The sequence below is a fragment of the Gossypium hirsutum genome, chromosome D08 (assembly GCF_007990345.1).
Source record: "Gossypium hirsutum isolate 1008001.06 chromosome D08, Gossypium_hirsutum_v2.1, whole genome shotgun sequence".
Classification (NCBI taxonomy): Eukaryota; Viridiplantae; Streptophyta; class Magnoliopsida; order Malvales; family Malvaceae; genus Gossypium; species Gossypium hirsutum.
This window is the reverse complement of record NC_053444.1, coordinates 55702888-55726742: the sequence shown is the minus strand read 5'-3', so window position 1 is coordinate 55726742 and position 23855 is coordinate 55702888. Positions and strand designations below refer to the sequence as shown.

General features: G+C 34.8%; 3 protein-coding genes across 7 annotated transcripts; 2 read left to right on the top strand and 1 right to left on the bottom strand.

The window, feature by feature from the left end:
• Positions 1-9304: 9304 nt before the first annotated feature.
• On the top strand, positions 9305-11970 carry LOC107930644 (uncharacterized). Of its 2 annotated transcripts, XM_016862329.2 has the most exons (2): positions 9305-9818; positions 9907-11970. In XM_016862329.2, the coding sequence occupies exon 2, from the start codon at positions 9948-9950 to the stop codon at positions 11640-11642; it is 1695 nt and encodes a 564-aa protein (XP_016717818.1). In that variant the 5' UTR covers positions 9305-9818; positions 9907-9947; the 3' UTR covers positions 11643-11970. The 2 variants fall into 2 exon arrangements, with proteins under 2 accessions (XP_016717818.1, XP_016717817.1); XM_016862328.2 differs by having other exon boundaries at positions 9365-11970.
• Positions 11971-12783: 813 nt separating this feature from the next.
• On the top strand, positions 12784-15888 carry LOC107930646 (signal recognition particle receptor subunit beta). Of its 4 annotated transcripts, none has more exons than XM_041098454.1 (7): positions 12784-13285; positions 13738-13921; positions 14477-14591; positions 14801-14887; positions 15068-15216; positions 15323-15454; positions 15556-15888. In XM_041098454.1, the coding sequence occupies exons 2-7, from the start codon at positions 13770-13772 to the stop codon at positions 15743-15745; spliced, it is 825 nt and encodes a 274-aa protein (XP_040954388.1). In that variant the 5' UTR covers positions 12784-13285; positions 13738-13769; the 3' UTR covers positions 15746-15888. The 4 variants fall into 4 exon arrangements, with proteins under 4 accessions (XP_040954388.1, XP_040954389.1, XP_040954390.1 ...); XM_041098455.1 differs by having other exon boundaries at positions 13738-13950; positions 14509-14591; XM_041098456.1 differs by lacking the exon at positions 15323-15454.
• A 252-nt stretch (positions 15889-16140) lies between these two features.
• Positions 16141-18304, bottom strand: LOC107930645 (pentatricopeptide repeat-containing protein At1g31920). The gene has a single exon (XM_016862330.2). The coding sequence runs from the start codon at positions 17995-17997 to the stop codon at positions 16180-16182; it is 1818 nt and encodes a 605-aa protein (XP_016717819.1). The 5' UTR covers positions 17998-18304; the 3' UTR covers positions 16141-16179.
• Positions 18305-23855: the final 5551 nt, after the last annotated feature.

The window sequence follows — 23855 nt, the reverse complement described above, 5'->3', positions numbered from 1 at the left end:
ATTAATTAATAATTATAAGTTAAGCGTGATTTTAGAAATATTTCTAAAATTTGAGAATTTTGTGATTTAAAAGAAATTATTAGGTAAATTGGGTCAAAAACGAGGTATCGAGACCTCGATATTATAAACTGAGTCGTAAATATTTTTATAAATATTTACGGAGTGTCATTAGGGTAGTATTAAAGTTTCGTTAAGAAATTTTAATATTCTGATGGTTAATTGATTAAAAAGGATCGAATTGAAAAAAAAGTATGCCCGGGACTTCGTTCCGATAAATCAGACTCGTAAATATTTATTATAAATATTACGAAGTTAATTGTGTAGTTAGTTAGGTTTTAATTAAGTGAATTTATCTAAATTAGGAGTTATTGTGAAAAAGGACTAAATTGAAGTAGGGATAAAAGTTTAATTATAGATTAAAGAAAGTTAAAAAGACCAAATAGGCAATTATGCCATCAGCCTAAATTGAGGTGGCATAAGAAAAGAAATATCTAAGATATTTTTTAATTTAAAATATATATTATATATTATGTTTACTTAAATAATAAGTATATTGTTATATTATATTATTATAACAATAAAACAAGAAATAAAAGAGAAAGAAACAGAATTGAAAAACGAAACAGAGAAGGAGAAAGGAGAAAGAAAAGAAAAAAAAAAAGGAGGATTGGGGTTTTGAAGTTCCAAGCTCAATTGGTAAGTCAATTTAGCCCCCATTTTTTTTAATTTTGATATTTTTGGAATCCTAGAACAAAATACTACTTGATTGAAGTTGAAATTTTGAAAGTTAGTAAATTTTTAGATGTTATTTATGTTGAATAAATTGAAAAATTAGGGATTAAATTGATTGAATTTCAAGTTAGAAGTTAGTAAAAGGTTGATTTGTAAAATAAATTATAGGCTTTGAATTAATAGGGACTAAATTGAGAGAATTTTGAAATTAGGAATTTATGGTGAAAATGAATAGTTAAAATGAGTTTATAGTAAGAATTAAGAGAGAATATGGAGTTAGATTGGGAAAATAAAATTAGTATTGATAAGGGATTAAATTAGAATTTAGGTAAAGTTTAGGTATAAATGGAAATATTTTGATGAAATTGTGTATTAATGATTTTTAATTGTTTAATTACGTAGCTAATGTTGTGCAAGAGTCATTGTCCGAGAAAGGAAAGGAGAAGGTGGACAAGGAGTGATTCGAGAAAATTTCAGTTAGTATTACCATAATTCAAATTTAATTATTAATTGTTAAAATTTTAAATTAATATACATGATAAACAAATTGAGGTAAGTATTATGATTGAATTGAAAAAAAAATACGTATTGGTATTGAATTTATTAATAGCAATTGTTGAATTTTGAATAATATGTTTAGTAAATAAAAATAAGGCGAATATCGATATTGAATTAAATGATATTGAATTGTATGTGAATTGAATGAAATTGGAATGAAGTATGGATATGTATGAGCATTTGATGGTATATTGATTGAAAAGTGGAAAATGTATTGGTATTGAATTGCATATTGATTAGAAAGTGGAAATTGAATTTGAATTGCATTGTGATTGAATCGAAAGTAAATTTGAAATAGAAAAATGATTTGAATACCCTATTAACTAGTCGGGCTGAGTTGGATATAGTTGGCATGCCATAGGATTGGAAGTGTTCAGGGATACTTCGACCTTGAGTCGATGAGACATTGGGTGTCATACTGTTATTTCAGATAGATTCGATGAGGTACTGGGTACCAACTTACTTCAACTCTGTCGATGAGACACTGGGTGTCACTTTATTGCTTCGAACTATCTGATGAGGCACTGGGTGCCATTCTGGTGTGTTTGGTTGGATCCGTGTATCCGCCAAGGTCCGAGTCTTGTTAATAGAGGTAAATAATTGAAATGAGAAAATTTGAATAAGTGTGATTGATTGAGCTATGGAAAGAAATGAGAAAGTGAAATTGTGAATTGATATGTGAATTGGAAATCGAGATATGAGATTTGAAGATATGAACCCAAAGTTCATGATGTGATTAAGAATAAATTTTTGTTATATGATATTAGTGAGTACAAATTGCAATAGAATTGATATTGAATATAGTGATAAATTGAATGAATTGTATATGAATTGAAATGAACTATTGGAATGAGATGTGAAAATTTTAATGGAATTGAGATAGTGAAATAAGGTATGGGTACAATTAAATACAAGATTTGAAATATTGCTTATTGTTATTAATTGTCAAGTTGATTTAAAGTATGAGATAATTAATGAATAATTGTAGACATAAATTGAATGTATATAATTTATTGATTAATGTTATTAATTTGAATTATGATAATACCACTGAGTATTCTCATACTCAGCGTACGGTTGTTTCCGTGCGCAGGTTAGTAGAAAACCAGTGTCTGGTCCAGCATCCAGAGCAATCCCGACCTCAGAGAAATTTTAGTGATGTACCTTTCTTTTGAAAATGTGGCATGCATCTAGGTGATGTATTGATTAAAGTATGCTATGTATGTTATTTATTTGTGAATTAGTTATAAGTTATCCGATATGTTTGGTAATGTTCCATAACCCTGTTCCAGTGACGGTTTGGGGTTAGGGGGTGTTACAGATTACTAGTATTCAATTGGCGACAACCTATTTTAATCCTATTTTAGAGGGGCCGATAGAGTTTGCGATTTTAATGTTGGAGAGTGGTATTAACCTCGGAAAGCATACAATAGTCACCTTTAAGGAAAATAAAAAACAAAAATTCCTATGAACCGACAAATGGAGATTTGGTGGTGGGCTTAGGTAGGGATTCTTTTCGGAGTTTTGAGTGAAATTTTGGGGAAAAATCGGGGGTTGGTCGGAATGGGAGGAAGTTAAATAAAACAATTCATTATCGGGGAAGTTATTTTTAAGGCGTCTGACAGCCCGCGCGTTCCTTTGTTTGAGTCTTTGAATACTATGGCTGAATTTATCACCTATCAGCTTGTTGTGGATGTTAGTGCAGGTAATTCAATCAAGGTGGAAGAGCAGTAGGGTGGCTTGGAGATTCCTAGACAATGAGGTTCGTCTCTTTTTTTTTTATGGATTTAAACTTAACCATTTCCTTATGAAACTATCCAGGATGTCTCAATACCAAATTATCTTGAGTTTTTCGGGAGTATAATTTGGAATATAAACTGGGTATCATGTGTTTACTGGAGCCTAGAATCAACGGTAAAAAAATGGATAATATTGTTGCTAATTTGGGTTTTCATTATTTTAATCGCGTTGAAGTTATTGGTTTCTCAAGGGGTATTTGACTTGGTTAGAAGGATTAAATTTGGGTTGAGGTGATTCAGAATCATCCTCAGTTTATTCTTATTCGAGTGCTTTGTAATGTCCCTTCCAAATTCATTTATATTTTCTTTGTGTATGGTAGCCCAGACAGGCAGAAGTTGAGGCTTCTTTAGGATGAGTTGAAATTCATGCCTTAGGGATCATCACCTTGGGTGACTATTAGTGATTTTAATGTCATTCTTTCACATATTGACAAGAGAAATGGTCGTTCTGTTAGGAAAAGGTGCTCTATTTTTGGTAAGTTTGTTTAATCTACTACGTTGTAGGATTTAGGGTTCACGGGACCATCCTTTACTTGGTATAGAGGCAGGACATTTGAGAGGTTAGATAGGGCGCTAGCTAATGATTCTTGGGTTTCAGCCTTTTCAAATTGTTCAGTTGCATCTTCCAAGGCTTAAATCTGATCACAGCCCTCTTATCCTTTCTATGAGGCCGAAACTAAACTTTTCCAGAGGTAGGCCTTTTCGGTTTCTAGCTGGGTGGATGAAGCATCACAATTTCGCTACTTTTGTGAAAAGCAAGTGGAGTTATTCAGGTAATATGATTGAGTCTTTATCTCATTTTACCTCTCGTATTAATTATTAAAATGAGTCTGCTTATGGATATATTGGTACCTAAAAAAAGTAATTAATGAAATCGCTTTCGAATATTCAAAGGGGGATGGAATAGTCAAATTTTGATTGATTATCTCAGCTCAAAATAGAAGTACGGGAAGAGTTGAAGAGTGTTCTTAGTAACAAGGAGTTAATGTGGAAGCAAAAGGCTAGGTGTGACTGGCTTAATCTGGGTAATCATAATGCTAAATTTTTCCACAGTCGTATGATTCAGTGGAGAAAGCTTAGTCGTATTATTGTTCTACAACTTGGTAACGATGAGTGTTCTTTTGATCAAGATGAAAAAACTCTCGTTTGTCATTTTTCCTCGTCTTAACTCTTTGGATTTTTTTTTGGATAGGGTTGTCACAAATGAAGAGATTAAGATGACATTGTTTGACATGGCGCCATTGAAGGCTCTGAGTAATGATGGATTTCATGCCCTATTCTTTCAAATTCAGTGGGATGTTGATGGTAATGATGTTTGTGAGTGGGTTAAAGGGGTGTTTACAGGCAAAGCTATTGATGCGGAGTTGAATAGTACTCTGATTGTTCTCATCCCTAAATTAGCGAATCCTAAAAGCTTTACCCAATTTTGATCGATTAGTCTGTGCTCCGTCCTTTACAAATTTGTCATGAAAGTTATTGCTAATTGTTTCAAGTTAGTTTTTCTTAATTTTATTATATAGGAGAAGGAATGGTTATTGTTGGATGAAATATCACGGATAATATACTTGTAGCGTAGGAAGTTATTCACTCCATGAAAGGAAAATGCAATGGTAGAAAATGAATGACAATTAAAATTGATTTTGAAAAAGCTTACGATAGAGTGAGCTGTGAGTTTATCGATGCTTCCCTTCAGGCTGCAGGTATACCAGATTTTCTCTTGAAAATGATTATGTCTGCTATTTCTTCTTCCACAATGCGTATTCTATGGAGTGTAGTCCCTACTCAGAAATTTAAGCCAGCTAGAGGGATTAGACATGGCTGTCCTCTATCCTAGTATCTTTTTATGTTATGCATGGAATGAATAGGATACAACATTCATTCTGAAATAGGTTCTGGTAACTGGTTTCCTATTCAATTATCAAGATCATGACCTACTTTATCTCACCTTTTCTTTGCAAATATTTGGTTATTTTTTGCAAAGCGAAGTTGGAGCAAGCACGCTTACTCAAGAGTATCTTAGAGCACTTTTATGGGTATTTTAGACATAAGATCAGTGCTTGAAAAAGTAATATTTTCTTTTCTAGAGAAGTGGATTATGAATTAAACAACAATATTAGTGAGTTGCTTGGGTTTCATAAAATACAAAATGTTGGCTTTTATTTGGGGGTGTCTTTCTTCTATGAAAAGGTCACTAATAGTACTTTGAGTTTTTTGGTGGAAAATGTACGATGCAAGTTACAAAGTTGGGATGCTAGGAAGTTGTCCTTAGTTGGTAGAGTTACTTTGGCTCAATCTGTGATTCTTTCAATTTCTAACTACTTCATGTAGTCTATGATGATACCAAGAGAGTTTGTGCAAAGATTGAACGAATGGTTAGACAATTTATTTGGGGTTATTCATGAGGGTATAAGAAGATGACATTAGTTGGGTGGGAGTCTATTTATCAACCTTAGTCTCATAGTGGCCTTGGGTTTCAATATTTGAGAGATCAAAATATGTCGTTTTTGTTGAATATTGGGTTTAATCTGGTATCCAAGGATAGTTCATTCTTGGTACAAATCCTTTGAGTGAAGTATGATCTGAAAGAGCAACTACTAGATAGCATTGCGCGAAGTAACTTTTCTTATCTTTAGAGGGCTCTTTTTAAGGTTTAACCCTTGTTTTATGATAATTTAGCTTGGCCAATAAGAAATGGCAATAGCATTTGCTATTGAAGGACTCATGGATTTTGACAATAGGTCTTTTGGTAAGGTATATTCATGTCCATGCTAATCTTTCTTTGGATTGCCCCCTTAGTGAGATGGTTTCACATGACGAAACTTGGAATCTTGATCTTTTTCATGTTTGGCTGGCAGAGGATGTTGTTAGGCGTATAGTAAGTATTCTTCCCCCTCACTCTTCATCAGGGTTAGATAAGATTATTTGGACACGTACGATGGCAAGATTCTTTTTTGTTTAAAGTGCCTTTTTGTCTTTAAAAGAAAATTCTTGGAATCTTAGAAACGATTTCTAGAAGATTATATGGAAGTATCAGGGGCAACAGAGAGTCAGCTTCTCTCTTTGGCTTGTCTTTAAACAAAGTTTGCTACAATTGGGCACAACAGTATGAGTTAATCCATAATGGAGCCAAGCTAATTGATCATGCATTTGGTACTCGAACATTCTTGTCAGGTAATCAAGTGCACTTATTCACTAATGGTGCGATGAATAGAGGATCTGGAAGTGTTTTTACTAGTGGAGTGTTGTGAGATCAGAATAGAGATTGGATCTTAGGTTATAACCACTGTCTCGAAAAATGCATAGTCTTTAAGGTTGAATTATGGGGTATTTTGGATGGCATGCTTATTTTACTTAGTAAGGATTTAATAGAGTTATGATTCATAATGATAACTTGGAGGTGGTTCGAGCCCTATAGGATAATATGTTGGTGGAGTCGGGCATTATAGTGCTTAGGAGGGTCCAACGAATTATGAGAATTGAAGGACAATAGTTGATTAGGCATGTCCCTAGAGAAGATAACCGAGTTGCTGAATGTTTGGCTAAGTTGAGTTTAGGATAGCAAACAAGCTTATAGGTTTATGATGAAGTCCCTCATGATGCATTAGGAGTTCTACATCAAGATAAAGCTAGGGGTACTTTCGATTAATTTATTTTGATGTAATCTTTGTTTTGTTTTTATCACCCAAAAAAAGAAAACTACCAAGTATCAAATTAATTTTTTTTTATTAAACTACAATGTACTTTTTGCCACTATCCCATATAATTATAATTATTATTTTGTAAAAAAATATGGATATTTTAATTATTTTTCAATTTCCTTGAAAAATTTAATTGAAATTTTCAATTGAATTAGTGTCTATTAACTCGTAACACATAATATAATATAACTAGAAATTTCATCATACATGTATGCATGTATAAATCATATATGTAGAACACAAATGAATAATTAAAATTAAAATTAAAGTAAAGATTTTGTTGAGTGATAAATTTAAAATTTTACCAATGCAATTAGCTTAGGTTCACATCCCATCATATCTATATTTTCATTGTTTTTTTTTAATTAAAAAAGATCAAAGTACCATTGGACAATATAACCTATTTTAAATATTAAAGGAAATTTTAGTAATTTTTTTAACTAAGTTGGTGTCGGCTGACTCGTGACATTAACTTAGGTAGAGCTTAAATAGAAGTATAGATATGTGGTTATAAATGACAAATTTAACAATAAAAGTACCATAGAAGTCTCTGTATTAGGAGTCAGATTGCATTTTGCCCTCTTTACTAAAAAAAAAGGTAAATTAATTCTTATACATTTGACCAAAGAGCAAATTTGTCATTTTGTTTAAAAAATTATCCATTTATTATTAAAAACTAGCATAGTTGGTGGAATAACTAAATAGTGAATGTGACGTGCTACATGTGCTTCATTTTGGTACATGAATAAGTTTTTAATAGTATAAATGAATGAATTTTTTAATAAAAGAACTAGTTTACTTTTTATCCAATCTAGAATAACTAATTTAACCTTTTTTTTAAGTAGATAGAGCAAAATTCAGTCCAACTCCTGTAACTATAGCTGCGTTTATTTCATAGAAAATAACTTCCGGAAAATTATTTTTGGAAAATAATTAGTTTTTTGGAAAAGCTGATATTTCTGGTGTTTAGATGATTTTGCATAAAATATTTTTCGTTGTTTAGCAAGTTTTCCTAACTCATTTTCTAAATGTTGTTCTTTGTTAATTGAAACGACATAAATAAATATGTTACAAAATATTATAGTACAATTTCCTTTTGACAATCGAAATATATTTTATAATAAGATAACATTTTGTAATAATTAATATCATTTATAAACTTAATAATAAATAATGCCTAATTGAAACTTAATTCAAATTACATATATGAGAGTATATATTAATACATTAGAGTTGTAAGGTATAAATGAAATTAATCATTATTTAAACAAATACTCATATTTATATAATTAAAATATTCATATTTATATGAGGTTAAAATATGTCATGAGCCCATGTACTCTTCGTAAATTTGAAATTTAGTCATTGTACTTTTATTGTTGAGAATTTAATCCTACTTTTTAAATTTTAAAATTCAAGTACAACTGTTAACACTATTAAACATATTTTGTTAGATTCAAGTTCAATATAACATCATTTTTTAGTTAGATGACTACCAAGTGGATTTTTTTATTTAAAAATATTACATCAACAAAATTAACAAAAAAATTAATGGTGTTAATAATTGGACCTAATTTTTAAATCTAAAAACTAGAGAATAAAATTAGAGAGACTAAATTCTAAAATTTTAAGGAGTACATGGACTTATAAATATTTTAACCTTTATACTATAAAATATTTATTATTAATATACTTATATTTGTAACATATATTTATTATTAAAATATTAGTAAATATTTTTCAATAATATATGAAGAATATTATTTTTAAAATTTATTATTAAAATAAAATTTTAATAAATTATTATATTATTAAATATAAATAATTAAATATGTATGTTTAATAATATTGAAATTATTATAAATAATTTTAAAATTAAAAATTTATTAGTAATATAATAAAATTACTTATAAAGGAATGTCTTTTGCTTTTAAAGAAGGTAAATTATTTTACTGGAACAAAAATTATTTTCTATTGATCTATAAATTATTTTTCGTTACTCAAGTTATTTTCTATTAAAACAAATACAGATAAAAAAATACTTTTAGTAAATTATATTTTGTGAAACTAAAAAAAGATTCCTTAATACTTTTTTTATTAAAAAATAATTAAAATTAACTTAGGCTAGTGCTTTTTAGAAGCATATTTGACATGAAAAATATTTTTGAAGTAAAAATAATGCTAAACAAATAACATTTGAAAGAAATTTTTAATTTTTCAAAAGCATTTTTTCCCATATGGGAAAGTTAAAAATTTGTAGTTTTTCTCTCCTAAAAGCAGTTTTGACAGTTTAATTACTTTTTTATTTCTTCAACATATGGTATTTTCACTTCTGCTTAAAAAATATTTAAAATTTATTTTTCATATATGAAAATATTAACAATTTGAATATTATTCACCAGGTCTAAAATGAATATTTTATCTATTTTATTTTTCAAAATTACTAATCATATTTTCAAAGCAATTCTAGCTTCAAAAACATTTTTATCTTTAAAGCTATGCTCAACAAACAGGCTTTGCTTAAAATTTTTGGCTCTAAAAAACACTTTTACTCATTTAAAATGCTAAAATTTTCATAAAAGAAAAGGAGGGGAAGGGGTTAGCTGATTTTTGGCTCTAATTTGTTTTTCTTATTGTCCAACAGGAAAAATCGGAAATCAAAAAGTAAAGAAAGGGGGCATTACGATTCCTTGTTACAGAACTCAAACCGACGAAACACACAAAACCACTACTCTGTGGTTAAGCCATCCCCTAACCTAAAAAATTTATTCTCTACCGACAGGGAATCCTTCTCCTCGTTGTCTCAGAGATGACGACCCACTCAGATGCAGAGCAAGAAGCACAACGCTTGAAAGCACTAGCTGAAACCAAATACAAGAATTCAAACCTCCAATCCGCTCTCAAACATGCCAAGAAAGCCCACCGTCGTTGTCCAAACCTCGAAGGCATCTCCTCCATGCTCACTGCCTTTAAGATTCTCCGGGCGGCTTCCAAACCCAAACATGCTCCCGATTGGTATAAAATTCTCCAGGTAGAACCCTTTTCCCACTTTAACTCCATCAAGAAACAGTATAGAAAACTAGCTTTGATTTTGCATCCTGACAAGAACCCTTTTTTAGGATGTGAAGAAGCGTTTAAGCTAGTTGGTGAAGGGTTTAGGATGTTTTCTGATAAGATTAGGAGGAAAGAATATGATATGAAGCTTAGGATTAGGATTCAGGAGGAAAGGCTTGATGGATTGGAAGGGAATAATGGTGCTGTTGGTGAGACATTTTGGACTGCCTGTTCGCGCTGTAGGTTGTTGCATAAGTTTGAAAAGATGTATTTGGGGCATAATTTGGTCTGCCCAAGTTGTAAGAAGAGCTTTTTGGCTGTGGAGGTTGATGGAGAAGATGATGGTCATGGTGAAAGTACGGGAGAGGAGGATGTCTTGGCTTCTAAACCAGGTGAGAGGTTGAAGAGGAAGATGGATGGTCCCAAAGGTGTTGGGTTGGAGGGGGGAAAGGGTACTGGTGAGACAACTAGAAGTGTAGGCTCAAGGAGGCAAGCTAGTGGTGAGAATTTGAAGGAGGAAGAGAGTGCTGATGTGGGGAAGGAAGTGGATGGTGGTGAGTGGGGTGTGGGGAGGTTGAGGAGCAGAGGCTCAAGGAGGATGAGTACTGTTGGGCAGATATTGGCAAGGTCTGTAGGTGGGAAGGTGGGAGATGATGAGATGGAGGAGAGCTCAAAGTCAAAGAGGGTAAAAGTTGCAGAGGAGACAATGACACTTGCGGAAATGCAGTTGGAAATGAAGCAAAAGGCTAATCAAGGACGGGAAAAGTTGAATAAAAAAGAAAAGGTGAAAGATGCAGGTGAAAAGGAGAAGGAAAGTGAGAGAGATGAACCTAAACAAAGTAGTCTTTCAAAGAATGAGAAACCGAAGGCATCAGAGAAGAGTAAGGATTTTGAGATTGAGAATCAGGGACCTTCACAGGCAAGTGTAAATTTGGGTATTATGACACGTTCAACTAAGAAAAGAAGTGTAGATTTTGAAGCTAAGACTCAAGAGAATGGGAAGAAGAATCAAAATTCAGAGCTCACCAAGCAAGGGACTTCGAGGAAGAGAGTGAATTCAGACATTGAGAAGCGCCGTAGTTCCAAGAGTAGGGACATGGAAATTGTGGCTGTGGAGGATTTGGATTTCTATGATTTTTATAAAGATAGATCTGAGAGGAATTTTAAGAAAGGGCAAGTGTGGGCTATATATGATGATGATGGAATGCCTAGGCGTTATGGTTTGATTGAGGAAGTGTTTTCGGTAAATCCGTTTGAAGTGAAGATGAGTTGGTTGGACTCTCAGAATAATGGGGATGACAAGTTAATTAGTTGGGAGGAAATGGGATTTCATGTATCCTGTGGGAGATTTAAGGTCGCCAGGAAGAGTTCAATTAACTCTGTGAATATCTTTTCGCACATGGTAGAATGTGAAAGGGCGGCAAAGGAATTTTATAGGATTTATCCGAGGAAGGGCTCAGTTTGGGTTCTTTATAATGAAGCTAAATTAGGTGCAGCAGGAAGAAATTGTTCAGCTAGAGATAAACACTGCAATGACATAGTTGTGCTTTTAACAACTTATAGTGAAGTTCATGGATTGAGCATGGCATATCTTGAGAAAGTTGATGGATTCAAGACGGTATTTAAGAGACAGGAGATTGGATGTCAGGCTATTAGATGGCTTGAAAAAGATGACATTAGGTTGTTTTCACATCAGATTCCTGCACGGAAGCTTTATGGTGATGATGTCCCTGATCTTTTGAAAGACTGCTGGGAACTTGATCCTGCTTCAGTCCCTCCTGATCTTGCTATTGGCTGCTAAAGATGATATGTATTTCAGAAACCTGATTTTGCTTACCTATAGTGTGGAGGATCCATTATGATGCAAGTACCCTGCAGAGAAACATGAATTTTTTAGCTGCTTTATAATTTCTTCAAGATATATTAATAGCTACTGCAATAGGTCTTACTAGGAAGAAATAACCTGTGAATACTGCCACCGACTCATGACTTTTTAACATGGTTAAGCAGGCATTTGTTTTGTGATAAGTAGAGGATAGCTGTAGTAGTGCAGTTCAGTGATATACATTTGTATTGATAATCTTTTATTTTGGACAATGGAAGACTGTAAGTTGCTTTTCACGATTCAACTTCACGTATCAATGCTCAAAGGTTTTTAAGCTGATTGCAATAGAAATCCTACAGGCTAGAATGTCATTGCCATGGGACTAGCGATGACCTTGTTGAATCCATCCTTTTAATTTGAACCCCGCAGATAGAAATTATATAAGAATTAATGACTCCCTACACTCCCAATTTGGCATCGGCATGAAAGAAGGATGCAATGACCTGCACAAGCACTTTGTTGGGCTGAAGATAGCTACTTCAAGCGTCTTCATGCAAATGATTTCTGTTCTACATCCAGCTTGAGAAGGATTCCTCATTACTGCAGCTGGGGTTCCCGTAACTTTGAATAAAATCTTCATGAAGCCATGTCGACGGGTTTTCATTATTTCTGGTACATTAGTTGCCAATAGGGTTATGATTTGTAAAAAATTTCATGCCGGATCGGAGCTACAAGCAAGGATCTTATTAGTTCATCTCATCTTACTCTATATGTCTGAGTAAGGGATTCGGAATTGTAGGCTGATAAACAGGGAGAGATGATGGTGGAACATCATTTAAAGGAAAATGAAGGACAAGCTGGAAGAGTTCCCCAGTATTCAGTGACATCCAATGCTTATTGCAGGATTTTACATTGATCCAAATGGAACATTGGTAAAAAAAAACAAAAGCTGCGGATATGAATATTTCTATTGACCACAAAATTTTGAATTGCTAGATGCACAAAAAAAAAAAGATCCAATAACCAGAGAAAACATAACATGGAGATACTATATTACAGTTAGCAGCTATAAATGTGGTAGGGAGCCGTATCCAACACTTTCTTACGATGTGTAAAATAAAGGGAAAAGACCCACTGAAATTTTAATGATGTAATGCCAGTTAGTTAAATAAAAATGGAAAAACCACTACTAGTAAAAATAAATAAATAAATAAATAAATAAATAAACAAGGCTGATAATGGAATTAGAGATCTGTTTTTTCAGTCAAACAGGATCCATAGAATAAAAGAAACAGCCTGTTTTGCTTTGGATTGAAATGAATGCTCAATTTAAACATGATCGAGGGGGGAGTTTCAGCTTGGAGGTCGAAATTTCTTCATCGGTCAAGGTTTTTACACCGTGTATTACAGGGAAATTTTTTAACTTGTTTCTTTAGCTCAGTCATTTTTGACCGTCAGATTTGGTACTTTGATTTCGAGCCGTTAAATTTGATACTGCGATTAATTTTTCTTTTCCCCTCAGTTCACTCGTTCTTCAATTTTTCCATTAGCTGAAGAAAGAGAAAAGAAAACTTTTTATTTTTCTTTTTTCTCTGCGAGAAGAGAAATACGTTAGAGGTATGTATTTTTTTTTTACAACTTTGATATCTAAATTCCATTTGAATGAAATTGTGAGTTGATACTTAAAGTTGGGATTTTTCTCTAATCTTAATCGAATTTTTTTCTCATTAGAGATTTGGTTTCTTTTTCTCACTTCTTTAAAAATATTTTTGAATCACAATTTGGCTAATCCTTTTCCTACTGAATCAAAAACTTTGGTTATAATGGTTTCTACCCTTTTTGTTGCTTTCAATTTCTAGTAGAGTGTAAGAGAACATGACCCAAAAATTTTCAACTTTCGAATGTTAAAACTTTGAATCTGTCTTGCTCTAAAGAAAAACTAAGCTTTTTACCAAGAGAAAAGACAATGTCTAGCCTTGAACCAGACAAACTTCCTTGCCTTTTAGAAACCTCTTAATTCAGGATTCAGAAAAAGAATTAATTTTTGAATCTGGGTTTTGCGTTTTCTAGGTTTCATATCCCATATAACCTGAAACTCAAGCGATGGAAGGGATGGAGCAGTGGAAGGATCAATTAGAGCAGTTGAAGATTCAATTGGAGCCATGGAAGATTCAACTGGAGCAGTGGTTGCATCAAGCAATTGAATATTTGCATCAAATACCCCCAATTCAACTCTATGCTGCTATTGCTGTCTTGTTCATATCTACCCTCTTGCTTTTCTCCAGTAAATCCGCATTGATTGTTAATAATGATCTTGGAATAGAAATTTTGTTTATTATTTGTTTCTTCAAGAATTAGGCAGTAGTATTTTCCTTAGTTTTCATATTTCTTCTTGTTTATGCATTTAAGAATTTGAAATGTCATTCTTTTATAGTAGCAAAAGTGATTAAACCCCTTTCTATGTATTTATTTTTTAAAAGATGTATGGATTTTTCTAAATTTTATTTCATGTGTGAATTGTTAGATTTTTGAAGTTAATAATTGATTATTTATCTAACAAATGGTTGTTGGATTTGGTCAGTTGCTCAATGCATAAGCATTTAGATTATCATCTTGATAAAAACCTATTTAGACTGATATAAATATACAAGATATATTACCTTGAAGTTTCTTATCATGCTTTTAATTTAATGAATTCCCATTTAGCATTCTATGAGATTTCCTTTTTAGGCAATATTATGATATAATCAGTTTCCCATTTGGAGTTTGAGTTATATTTACTTACCTTTTCCTCACTCTTTGTTTTGCAGTCCGCTTGAACTCCTCACTCTTTGTTTTGCAGTCTGCTTGTTCAAGCGCACTAAATCAAATACCATAGTACTCACAGGCCTTACTGGGAGCGGTAAAACAGTTCTTTTCTATGTGGTACGCAGCTCCATTATTTGCTTTGTTCCTTTCCAAACTCTTAAAATCTGAAATATTAAATTCTTCTAGTGATGTCCTGTATGGCTGTGGAACGTACAATATACTATTAGATAGGTATTCTGATGTCCTAAGTTTTTAGCATAGTTGAAATGCTTAGAAATGTGATATTGTCGCTACTCATAACTTTCCTGACATTATTCCCATGTCAGCTTCGTGATGGTTCCTCACATCAGGGTACTGTTACATCCATGGAACCAAATGAGGGCACTTTCGTGCTAAACTCTGAAAGTAATAAGGTAATTCATCTTAGCTCGCATTTCTGAAGTTAGTTTATGCTTTCTGTTTTCCTATGTGGCATATGGCATCTTATTTCATTCTGTTGTCATTGATTGGTACTTTTGGATCATTGTCCCGTATTTAACTGACTCCACATCCTCTCTCTCTCCCTCACTTCTAATAAATCTATCATTTAATAGAAGGGAAAAATCAAGTCGATTCATCTTGTTGATGTTCCTGGTCATTCTCGTCTTCGGCCCAAACTGGATGAATTCTTGCCTCAAGCAGCTGGCATTGTGTTTGTTGTGGATGCTGTGGAGTTCTTACCAAGTTGCCCTTCAGTTTCAGAGTAAGAATAGCTACGATAATGCATATGCTACACTTGCAATTCTCTTCCTTTTGCTTTCTGATTACCAAGAAGTATGTTAGATACGATTTTCGCTTTTGTGTAACAGATATCTGTATGATATTCTGACCAAGGCCAGTGTGGTTAAGAAGAAAATTCCAGTTCTTATCTGTTGCAATAAATCCGATAAAGTGACTGCACATACCAAGGAGTTCATCAGAAAGCAAATAGAAAAGGAAATGTACGATCACTAGTTTGTTTCTCTCTATATGTTCTATATTTCTGTAATTATATTTTGCATGTCATTTATACTTAATTTGTCTGTTTTTACCATTTTTATAGTGAGAAACTGCGGGCATCAAGAAGTGCAATATCAGCAGCTGATATTTCAAATGACTTCACTCTCGGAGTATCTGGAGAAATATTTTCATTCACTCAGTGTAGAAACGCGGTTACCGTTGCAGATGCTTCAGGTTTGAAGGGGGAAGTAGCACAGGTAGAACAGTTTATCAGGGAACATGTAAAGCCCTAAGGCTAAACCATTCTGATTTAATTTTTCTGTAAAACTCTCGTTAAACTGGTTTGAGTATTCATCTTGAACGTTTAGGGCCCATGGAAGACCATTGAATTTGAAAGAAAAAAGCAGAGAGGAAAACTTCGATTCGGACTGATTTACAATACTTGCATCAATTTTTAGAACTATTTTCATATGGATTGGCAACTTTCTTCTTAATATATGATTGAAAATCATTTGATTTATGGCTGCATTCCTCACCATGTGAGTTCTGCACCGATCTTGGCTCCATTTTTCCCAGAAATACAATTGTTTGCAAGAGAAAATTTGATTAAAATAACTTTTTTTTTTGGTTGTATAACAACTATCATGTATAGAGTTTAATGCAGAAGGAAATGGCAATTCATGGCAGATGAAAGAATCAAAATCCTGATAATGAAAAGTTTATCGCTTCACCAGTAATCCCTACAGGAACAAGTTCCATTTTTAAAATGGTGGAACTGATTACGATCTCTTACGGTAATTTCACGTTCATAGATGATGGATATTAGTTTGGTATACGTATGACAGTCACTGCACATCCTGAGGTTTCTAGCTATTCTTATAGGTGTGCCTTTAGACGTATGGATGAGTGCAAATGCAATGGCTAGCTTCTGACTATGACCTTTCAATCTCTGCCTCTTTTCTTCTTCGTCAACATCAAGCAATACCTGAGACGTGTCCGGGGAATAACCCTCGAATTTTAACTGCCATTCCATCTGGTGAATCATCTCATAGACACTTCCGCATCGAGGATGAGATGTATCTTGCGAGACAAACTTGTGGATTCTTCTTCCAACTTCAACCAAGCTAAATCCTGGTACTTGGTTGAAACCTTTTCTAGCCATTTCCGTCCGAATTTTAGCCACCTCCACCCACTTTTCAGCTCGTGCATACATATTCGACAGTATCACATAGTCACCGGCGTTCTGCGAGTTTGACTCGAATAGATGCTTGGCTGCAATCTCTCCGATTTCCAAGTTACAATGAACTCTACAAGCACTAAGAAGGCTTCTCCAGACCACATCATTGGGCTTGATAGGCATGCTGTTGATGAACTCAAGAGCTTCATTGATCATCCCAGCTTTTCCCATGAGGTCTACCATGCAACCATAATGCTGAGCTGTTGGTTCTATTCCATGCTCAGATTTCATTCTATCAAAGCAATTGAAGCCCTCATCAACAAGGCCAGCATGACTGCAAGAACTTAATACGCCCACATAGACTACATCATCCGGGTCCAGACCTTCTTCTAGCATCATTGAGTATATCCCTAGAGCTTCTTCACCATGTCCTTGCATGGCAAGCCCTGAAATCATTACAGTATAGGACATTTGGTTCCTTTTGGTCATCTTCTTAAAGAGTGATAAACCTTTCTCCAAATACCCGCATTTGACATACATGTCTATCAATGAGGTTTGAACTATGACATTGAGTTCACTAATGTTCCTCAGTAATGCCCCATGTGTGCATTTCCCCAAATCCAAAGCACCCAAATGAGTACAAGCAGAGAGCAGAGTAACCAGTGTGCTTTCTTCAGGCCTCCAACATCCCTCACTACTCATGTTCCCAAATACCATTAAACACTCATACCACATTCCCAAACTAGCATTTGCTGCAATAATAGCACTCCAAGAAGCAACACTCTTTTCATCCATTTGCTCAAAAACTGCACAAGAATGTTGTATCTCCCCACATTTGCCATACATATTGATCAAACTGTTTTGTACATAAAGATCACTTTCAAACCCAAACTTAAATACATGCCCATGAATTTGCATTCCTTCCTCTTTTGCCTTTAACCAGGCACATGCCTTGAAAAGTGCAGGATAAGTGAAATTATCAGGCTCAACTCCTCTTTCAAGCATCTCATAATAAAAAACTAAAGCATCCTGAAAGTTCATGTCTTTGACATGAGCTCTGATCATGGTATTGAATTCAAAAGTACCGGGTTCATGGAATTGTTGGAAAATGGAACAGGCATAGTCCAAGCTACCCCAATCTGAGAGAGCACATGCAGCCACCAGATTGCTTGCAGAAAAGGAGTTCCAAAAGAAACCCCATTTGACGATCTGGGCATGAGCTTGCTTGAAATCTTCCAAGTTCTTGCACCTCTTGAGGAGAGATAAGCACTGTTGCTCCTTCAACCTCAAATTCAACTCGGAGAATTGTGGTGGATCTGTAGGCGGTGAAAAGAAGTTGGTCTGCTGAAGGACTGAAGTCCCAGCCATAGTTTTATCTACACATCATGATTTACCAATCTAAAGTAATGCCATGTGGAATAACATGAAAACATAATATGACACAAGGTGAAATCTATGGACCTTTGGGGTGTGTAAGGAGATTGGCACAAAGGTCAAAGAATTTGAGACTATAGTATGTAGTAGGAGTGAAATGAGAGGAAAAGTGAAAGGAGAATGGAATGGGAGCAGGAGGTTTGGAAGTAGTGAGAGAAGAGTTTGAATGTGATCCATGAGATTGAGAAGAGAATCCCAGCCAGAAAAGCAAAGGTCAGATTATGGAGGAGTAGATTCTGGATAGGATAATGTTTAGAGAGAGCTTGGCTTCATTAGATCCCTTCTTCGAGTTTACAGGGCCTATCATAGTTTGCCATCTCAGCACCAGGGGCCAAGTAAACCAAGAGCAGCAGCCACAACCACAAGTCCTACATGACCCCTGCATATATACATCCATCTCACTTAAGCCTTATGAAAAATATCATCAACGCCCCAAAGCCTGGGAGATAATTGGATTTTAGTGTTGAAGCCCATACATACTAAGGCCAGGATTTTATGCCCATTTTACATGAGGGCAGATGAACTTGATAAATCCTAGGAGGTTCTAGGAATCCAACCCAAGCCCATATATTTGTAAAATATATTGGGACTCAGGGCTTCTAATTTTATAATAAAGTATGATGCACATATATTTTTGCATATATATATTTATATCGTTTTTGAAACTAGGCACTAAAAATTTATATTCATCAACAAAGTCACACTTGGAGTGATAAGGTTGTTCATTAGTATCAATAGCAAATATTCAAACTTTGACAACTTATCCTCTTCTCAAAATTTGTAACAATAAAAAAATATACATGGATTGAGTGTTAGCTCAATTGATATCGACATTGTTATAAGTACAGGAGGACGTGAGTTTGAGTGCGCTGAAGTGTATTATCTTCCTATTTAAGAGTTGGGAAGGGACTATGAATAATTCTAGATATTGTATAAAAAAGAACAAATAAAAACGTGAGTTTGAGTGCGCTAAAGTGTATTATCCTCCTTAAGAATTGGGAGGGACTATGAGTAAATCTAGATATTGTATAAAAAAGAACAAATATGATGAGAATTTATAATGAGAATAATGTTAAAAAGAAAGTATATATATAAATACTCATTAAGATAATTAATAATAAAACCCAATATGTAATATTCTGAAAAGTAACCATAGATACAACATATTATAGGCTACTGTTTCTAAGAAGATCGCAGAAAGAAAGCAAGAAGATCTCTTAATTAAGTATTGTTGAATATATAATTTAAGCGTATAGAATTGATCGACCACCATTTTAGGCTTCACAAAAACACCGTATATTAAAATCACTATGATTTTAAGCTAAACTTATTGTGAAACAAAATTTCGTAACTACATTCATTTTAAAATGATACAAATCTTATATTCAAAAAGAAAAAAGATGATAGAATTCTCAACTCAAACCTTCGACTCAATGGTTGAAGAAGGACTAGTTTAGGTAAAGGTGTTAAGCTTTAAACAAAATGGTTTGGTGCTTTCACTGTTACTTTAGACGAAAGGGGAAAAAAAAAAGGAAACGTAAAAGACCAAATCTTGTCAAAAGTAGTATTGGGAGATCTTCCTTCATTTTTAGGAAATCTAATTAATTTGATTTTGAGTTTAATCAGATTTAATGTGATTATTGAAAAGAATTTATTTTTCTCGAGTTTAGTGTAAAATACATTTATCTATGATTTCACAAATGCTAAATACTTTCCTCATATTTGAAAAAAAATTAAACCCAAATCTATTTGTTAAGCAAATTCTAAATAAAACTACAATTTATATCTTTATTATTAAAATTATTGTTTATCTATGCATTCTCTATTTAGTTTATTCATTTCTCTATTTTTAATTACAAAATAATAACATTTTAATCACGTGATATAAAATTAAGGGATGTAACAATATTTAGACTCTTAATTTGACAACTTTTTCCTATTAAGCAACTGACTCAATCCACGTCAACTTCCTCACCTAGCTGACATGGCTTATTTCTTGTTTTTAATTCAAATCAGTTAGGATTGGATTTGTTTATTTTTTGAATAGTTTGAAAGATTCAAACCATTGTTGTATTCTATCTCAAACACCTAGTTACACACTTGTATTTATTTGTAATGCAAAGCAATGAAAAAGTACTCTTGCCATTCAAATCAAAAATTGCTTCTCTCACATGGTATCAACTTAGCCATCTTTTAGGATTCAACGCCTCTCTCTCTTCTTTTTTTTCCTGATCCTTCTCCTTCTGCCATGGGAACCACCGATGCTGATATCTCCTCTGTTATGTCCTCGCTTATGTCTTTCCCTTCCATCCACAACCAACTCACCATTAAACTCACCGCCTCAAATTATCTTCTCTAGAAAACTCAATTCACCCCGATCCTCCATGGCAATCAACTATACTGTCATGTTGATGGAACTGCCTCTCCGGCGAGAGAGGTTAACGGGGCACCGAATCCGGCGTACCAGGCCTGGTATATTAAAGATCAGCTTGTATTAAGCTGGATCTTTGGCTCTCTCTCTGAACCAGTGCTGTCTCAAGTTGTTGGTTCAACTACTGCCATTGATGCGTGGACAAAGCTTCAAACCACCTATGCCTCCGAGTCCCGTGTTCAGATCCGGTCCTTAAAAAATTCATTGCATTCTCTCACTCGTAGCATTGATTCGATTGTTACATACATGGATCGTGCAAAGCGTATATATGATCAGCTTCTTGCTCTCAATCATCCGATCTCTGAGGATGATCTTGTTGATCACATTTTACGGGGACTTGGTCCTGAGTATCGGCCCTTCACTCGCAACATCGAGGCACGATTAGTGTCTGTGAAATTTGATTTGATGATCTATACGGCTTACTTTTGTCTAAAGAATCACAATTACAATCTGCCTCTGAGACTTTTCATCCAGCGGCTGTTGCCCACTATGCCGGTCGACAACAATCTAATGGAAACTCTCGTGGCAGGGGTCGTGGCAACTGCCGAGCTGGTTACTCTTCCTCCAAGGGTCGTGGTGGCTCCTATCCTTCCGAACCAACCTGCTATAATTGTCGAGGGCGTGACCATACTACCAGACAATGTCCAAGCCCGAAATACAATGATACCCAACCTAAGCCGACTACCAATTACAACTCTTCATCTCATCACTCCGACAAGCAGTAGGTTGTCGATACGGGTGCCTCTCATCACTTAACTTCTGAACTGGAAAACCTTGGTCTCCACTCTGAGTATAGCGGAATTGATGAAGTCACTCTCACTAATGGTAAATCTCTGTCCATTTCTCGTCTCGGTTCTAATACAATTACTATTGGTTCTCATTCTTTTTCGCTTCATAATATTCTTCATGTTCCAGAAGCTAATCTCAATTTGCTTTCTGTTCCTCAGTTTACTAAATCTAACGATGTTTTTGTGGAATTTTTCTCTGACCATTTTGTGATTAAGGATCTCAAGACGAAGCAGGTATTTCATCAATGAGTCATTAGAGATGGCCTATATCGGCTGGCCGCAGATCCTGTTTCTCCAGTTTGTCACTCAGTTTCCCTGTCTACATGGCATGCTCGTTTAGGCCATGCGTGTTCCAAAACTATTTGCAAAGTCTTAAATTTGAATAATTTGTCTGCTTCCTCTAAGCATGACTTGTCGTTATGTGAGGCTTGTTGTGTTAGCAAGTCTCGAAAATTGTTTTTTTCTGATTCTACTTTTGAAGCAAAAGAACCTCTTGAATTAATATGTTCGGATTTGTAGGGACCTTCTCCAATTACCTCTGTTGATGGATATTTATATTATGTTGTCTTTTTTTATCACTATACCAAGTATTCATGGATTTATTTTTTGCGAACTAAATCTGATGTATTCAATTGCTTTGTTCAATTCCGAGCTATCGTTGAAAAATATTTTGGCAAACCGATTAAACAGTTTCAATCTGACTGGGGTGGGGAATTTCAAGCTCTAGAAAAATACTTAGCTTCTAATGCCATCTTATAGCGTAGTTCATGCCCACACACCCCTGAACAAAATGGCTGCGCTGAAAGAAAACACCGACATATTACTAAAACTGGCCGAGCACTCTTACATCATTTCAAAGTACCACCTAAATATTGGGATCATGCCTTTGCTGCTGCCATCAATACCATAAATCGTTTGCCAACCCCAAAACTCAACCATAAATCCCCATATCAAGTTATTTTTCAATGAAACTCGGAATATAATTTTCTTCGTGTTTTCGGTTGTTGTTGCTATCCTTGGCTTCGCTCGTATACAAAGAATAAATTAGAGCCTCGTTCTACAAAATGTGTCTTTCTAAGTTATAGTATTCGTCATAAAGGTTACAAATGTTTATCGTTATCCACCAATAAAATTTTTTACTCACAACTTGTTATCTTTGATGAACAGGTTTTTTTGTTCAAATACAGCAATGACATGCTCTCGATACTTGGCACTCCACCACCACCAGCCTCCATTATTTCTTTCGGCAACACTACACCACAGCCCACACATATGCTATCAGTCCAACCGATGTCATCCTCCACTTCTTCGCTAGCCTCTTCTCAAAGCTCAACCGATACAGTATTGCCTTCTACTGCCCCAACCAATGATCAGATCATTGTGGCTACTCCTGTTTCTCCCTCGGTCGAATCTAGGCCTTCCCCGACTCGTCCCATCACCTTTAGACCGCCACTAATACCCAATCATCCATATACTACATGCTCAAAAACTGGCAGCCTCAAATCGAGAGCCTACATTGCCTCTTCCACCATCTTAACCACACCCACATCTTATACTGAGGCAGCTAAACACCAAGCTTGGTGGAAAGCAATGTCAGAAGAGATTGAAGCACTTATGTCTCATGACACTTGGGATTTGGTTCCGAGATCTCTTGCTTCGAATATTATCGGTTGTAAGTGGGTGTATCGGATTAAAGTTAAAGCTGATGGCTCGATCAATCGCTATCGGGCTCGCCTCGTTGCCAAGGGATTCCATCAACGCCTAGGTATTGATTATGTTGAGACTTTTAGTCCAATTATCAAACCGGCTACGATTCGTCTTGTTTTTTCAATTGCTATGACGAATTCCTAGCCCATTCGACAACTTGATGTCTCCAATGCTTTTCTCCATGGTGCACTTGATGAGCCTGTCTTTATGGAGCAACCTCAGGGTTTTATTGATCCAACAAAACCGACTCATGTCTATGCTCTCAAAAAGTCCCTTTATGGTTTAAAACAAGCGCCTCGTGCTTGGTACTTTTGTCTTGCTAGTGCACTTCAGAAGCTTGGTTTTTACAGCTCTAAGGTGGATAGTTCGCTGTTTATTTATTCGGCCGGTGGTGACACAACCTACTGTTTGGTATATGTTGATGATTTGATACTGACTGGTTCTTCCCTATCTCTTCTACACCGGTTCACTAATCTTCTTGGACAGATGATTGCACTAAAAGATTTGGGACCTATATATTTTTTTCTCGGTATCGAGGTTGCTTGGCATTCAAATGGTTTGCAGCTCACTCAAACAAAGTATATTTTGGACATTTTGCATCGTGCTAATATGCATGAGGCTTCGAGTGTTGCAACCCCGTCGACTCCACAAGCTAACTTGGCTGCTTCCTCTACTACATTTGAGGATCCGACACTGTATCGACAAATTGTTGGTGTTTTACAATACTTGGCTCTCACTAGTCCAGATATCTCGCAGGCTGTCAATAAAATGGCTCAATACATGCATTCGCCTTCTGTTCATCATTGGCAAGCAGTTAAGCGCATTCTTCACTACTTACGGGGAACTCTTGATCATGGCATTGTGTT

Bases quoted from the DNA above. Each gene is read 5' to 3' on its own strand.
- LOC107930644 (XM_016862328.2), top strand. From the start codon at position 9,597: ATGACGACCCACTCAGATGCAGAGCAAGAAGCACAACGCTTGAAAGCA.
- LOC107930645 (XM_016862330.2), bottom strand. From the start codon at position 17,997: ATGGCTGGGACTTCAGTCCTTCAGCAGACCAACTTCTTTTCACCGCCT.
- LOC107930646 (XM_041098454.1), top strand. From the start codon at position 13,770: ATGGAAGGGATGGAGCAGTGGAAGGATCAATTAGAGCAGTTGAAGATT. The intron at 13,922-14,476 runs GTTCATATCTAC...TTTGTTTTGCAG, and splicing joins TATGCTGCTATTGCTGTCTT to TCCGCTTGAACTCCTCACTC. The intron at 14,888-15,067 runs GTAATTCATCTT...ATCATTTAATAG, and splicing joins TAAACTCTGAAAGTAATAAG to AAGGGAAAAATCAAGTCGAT.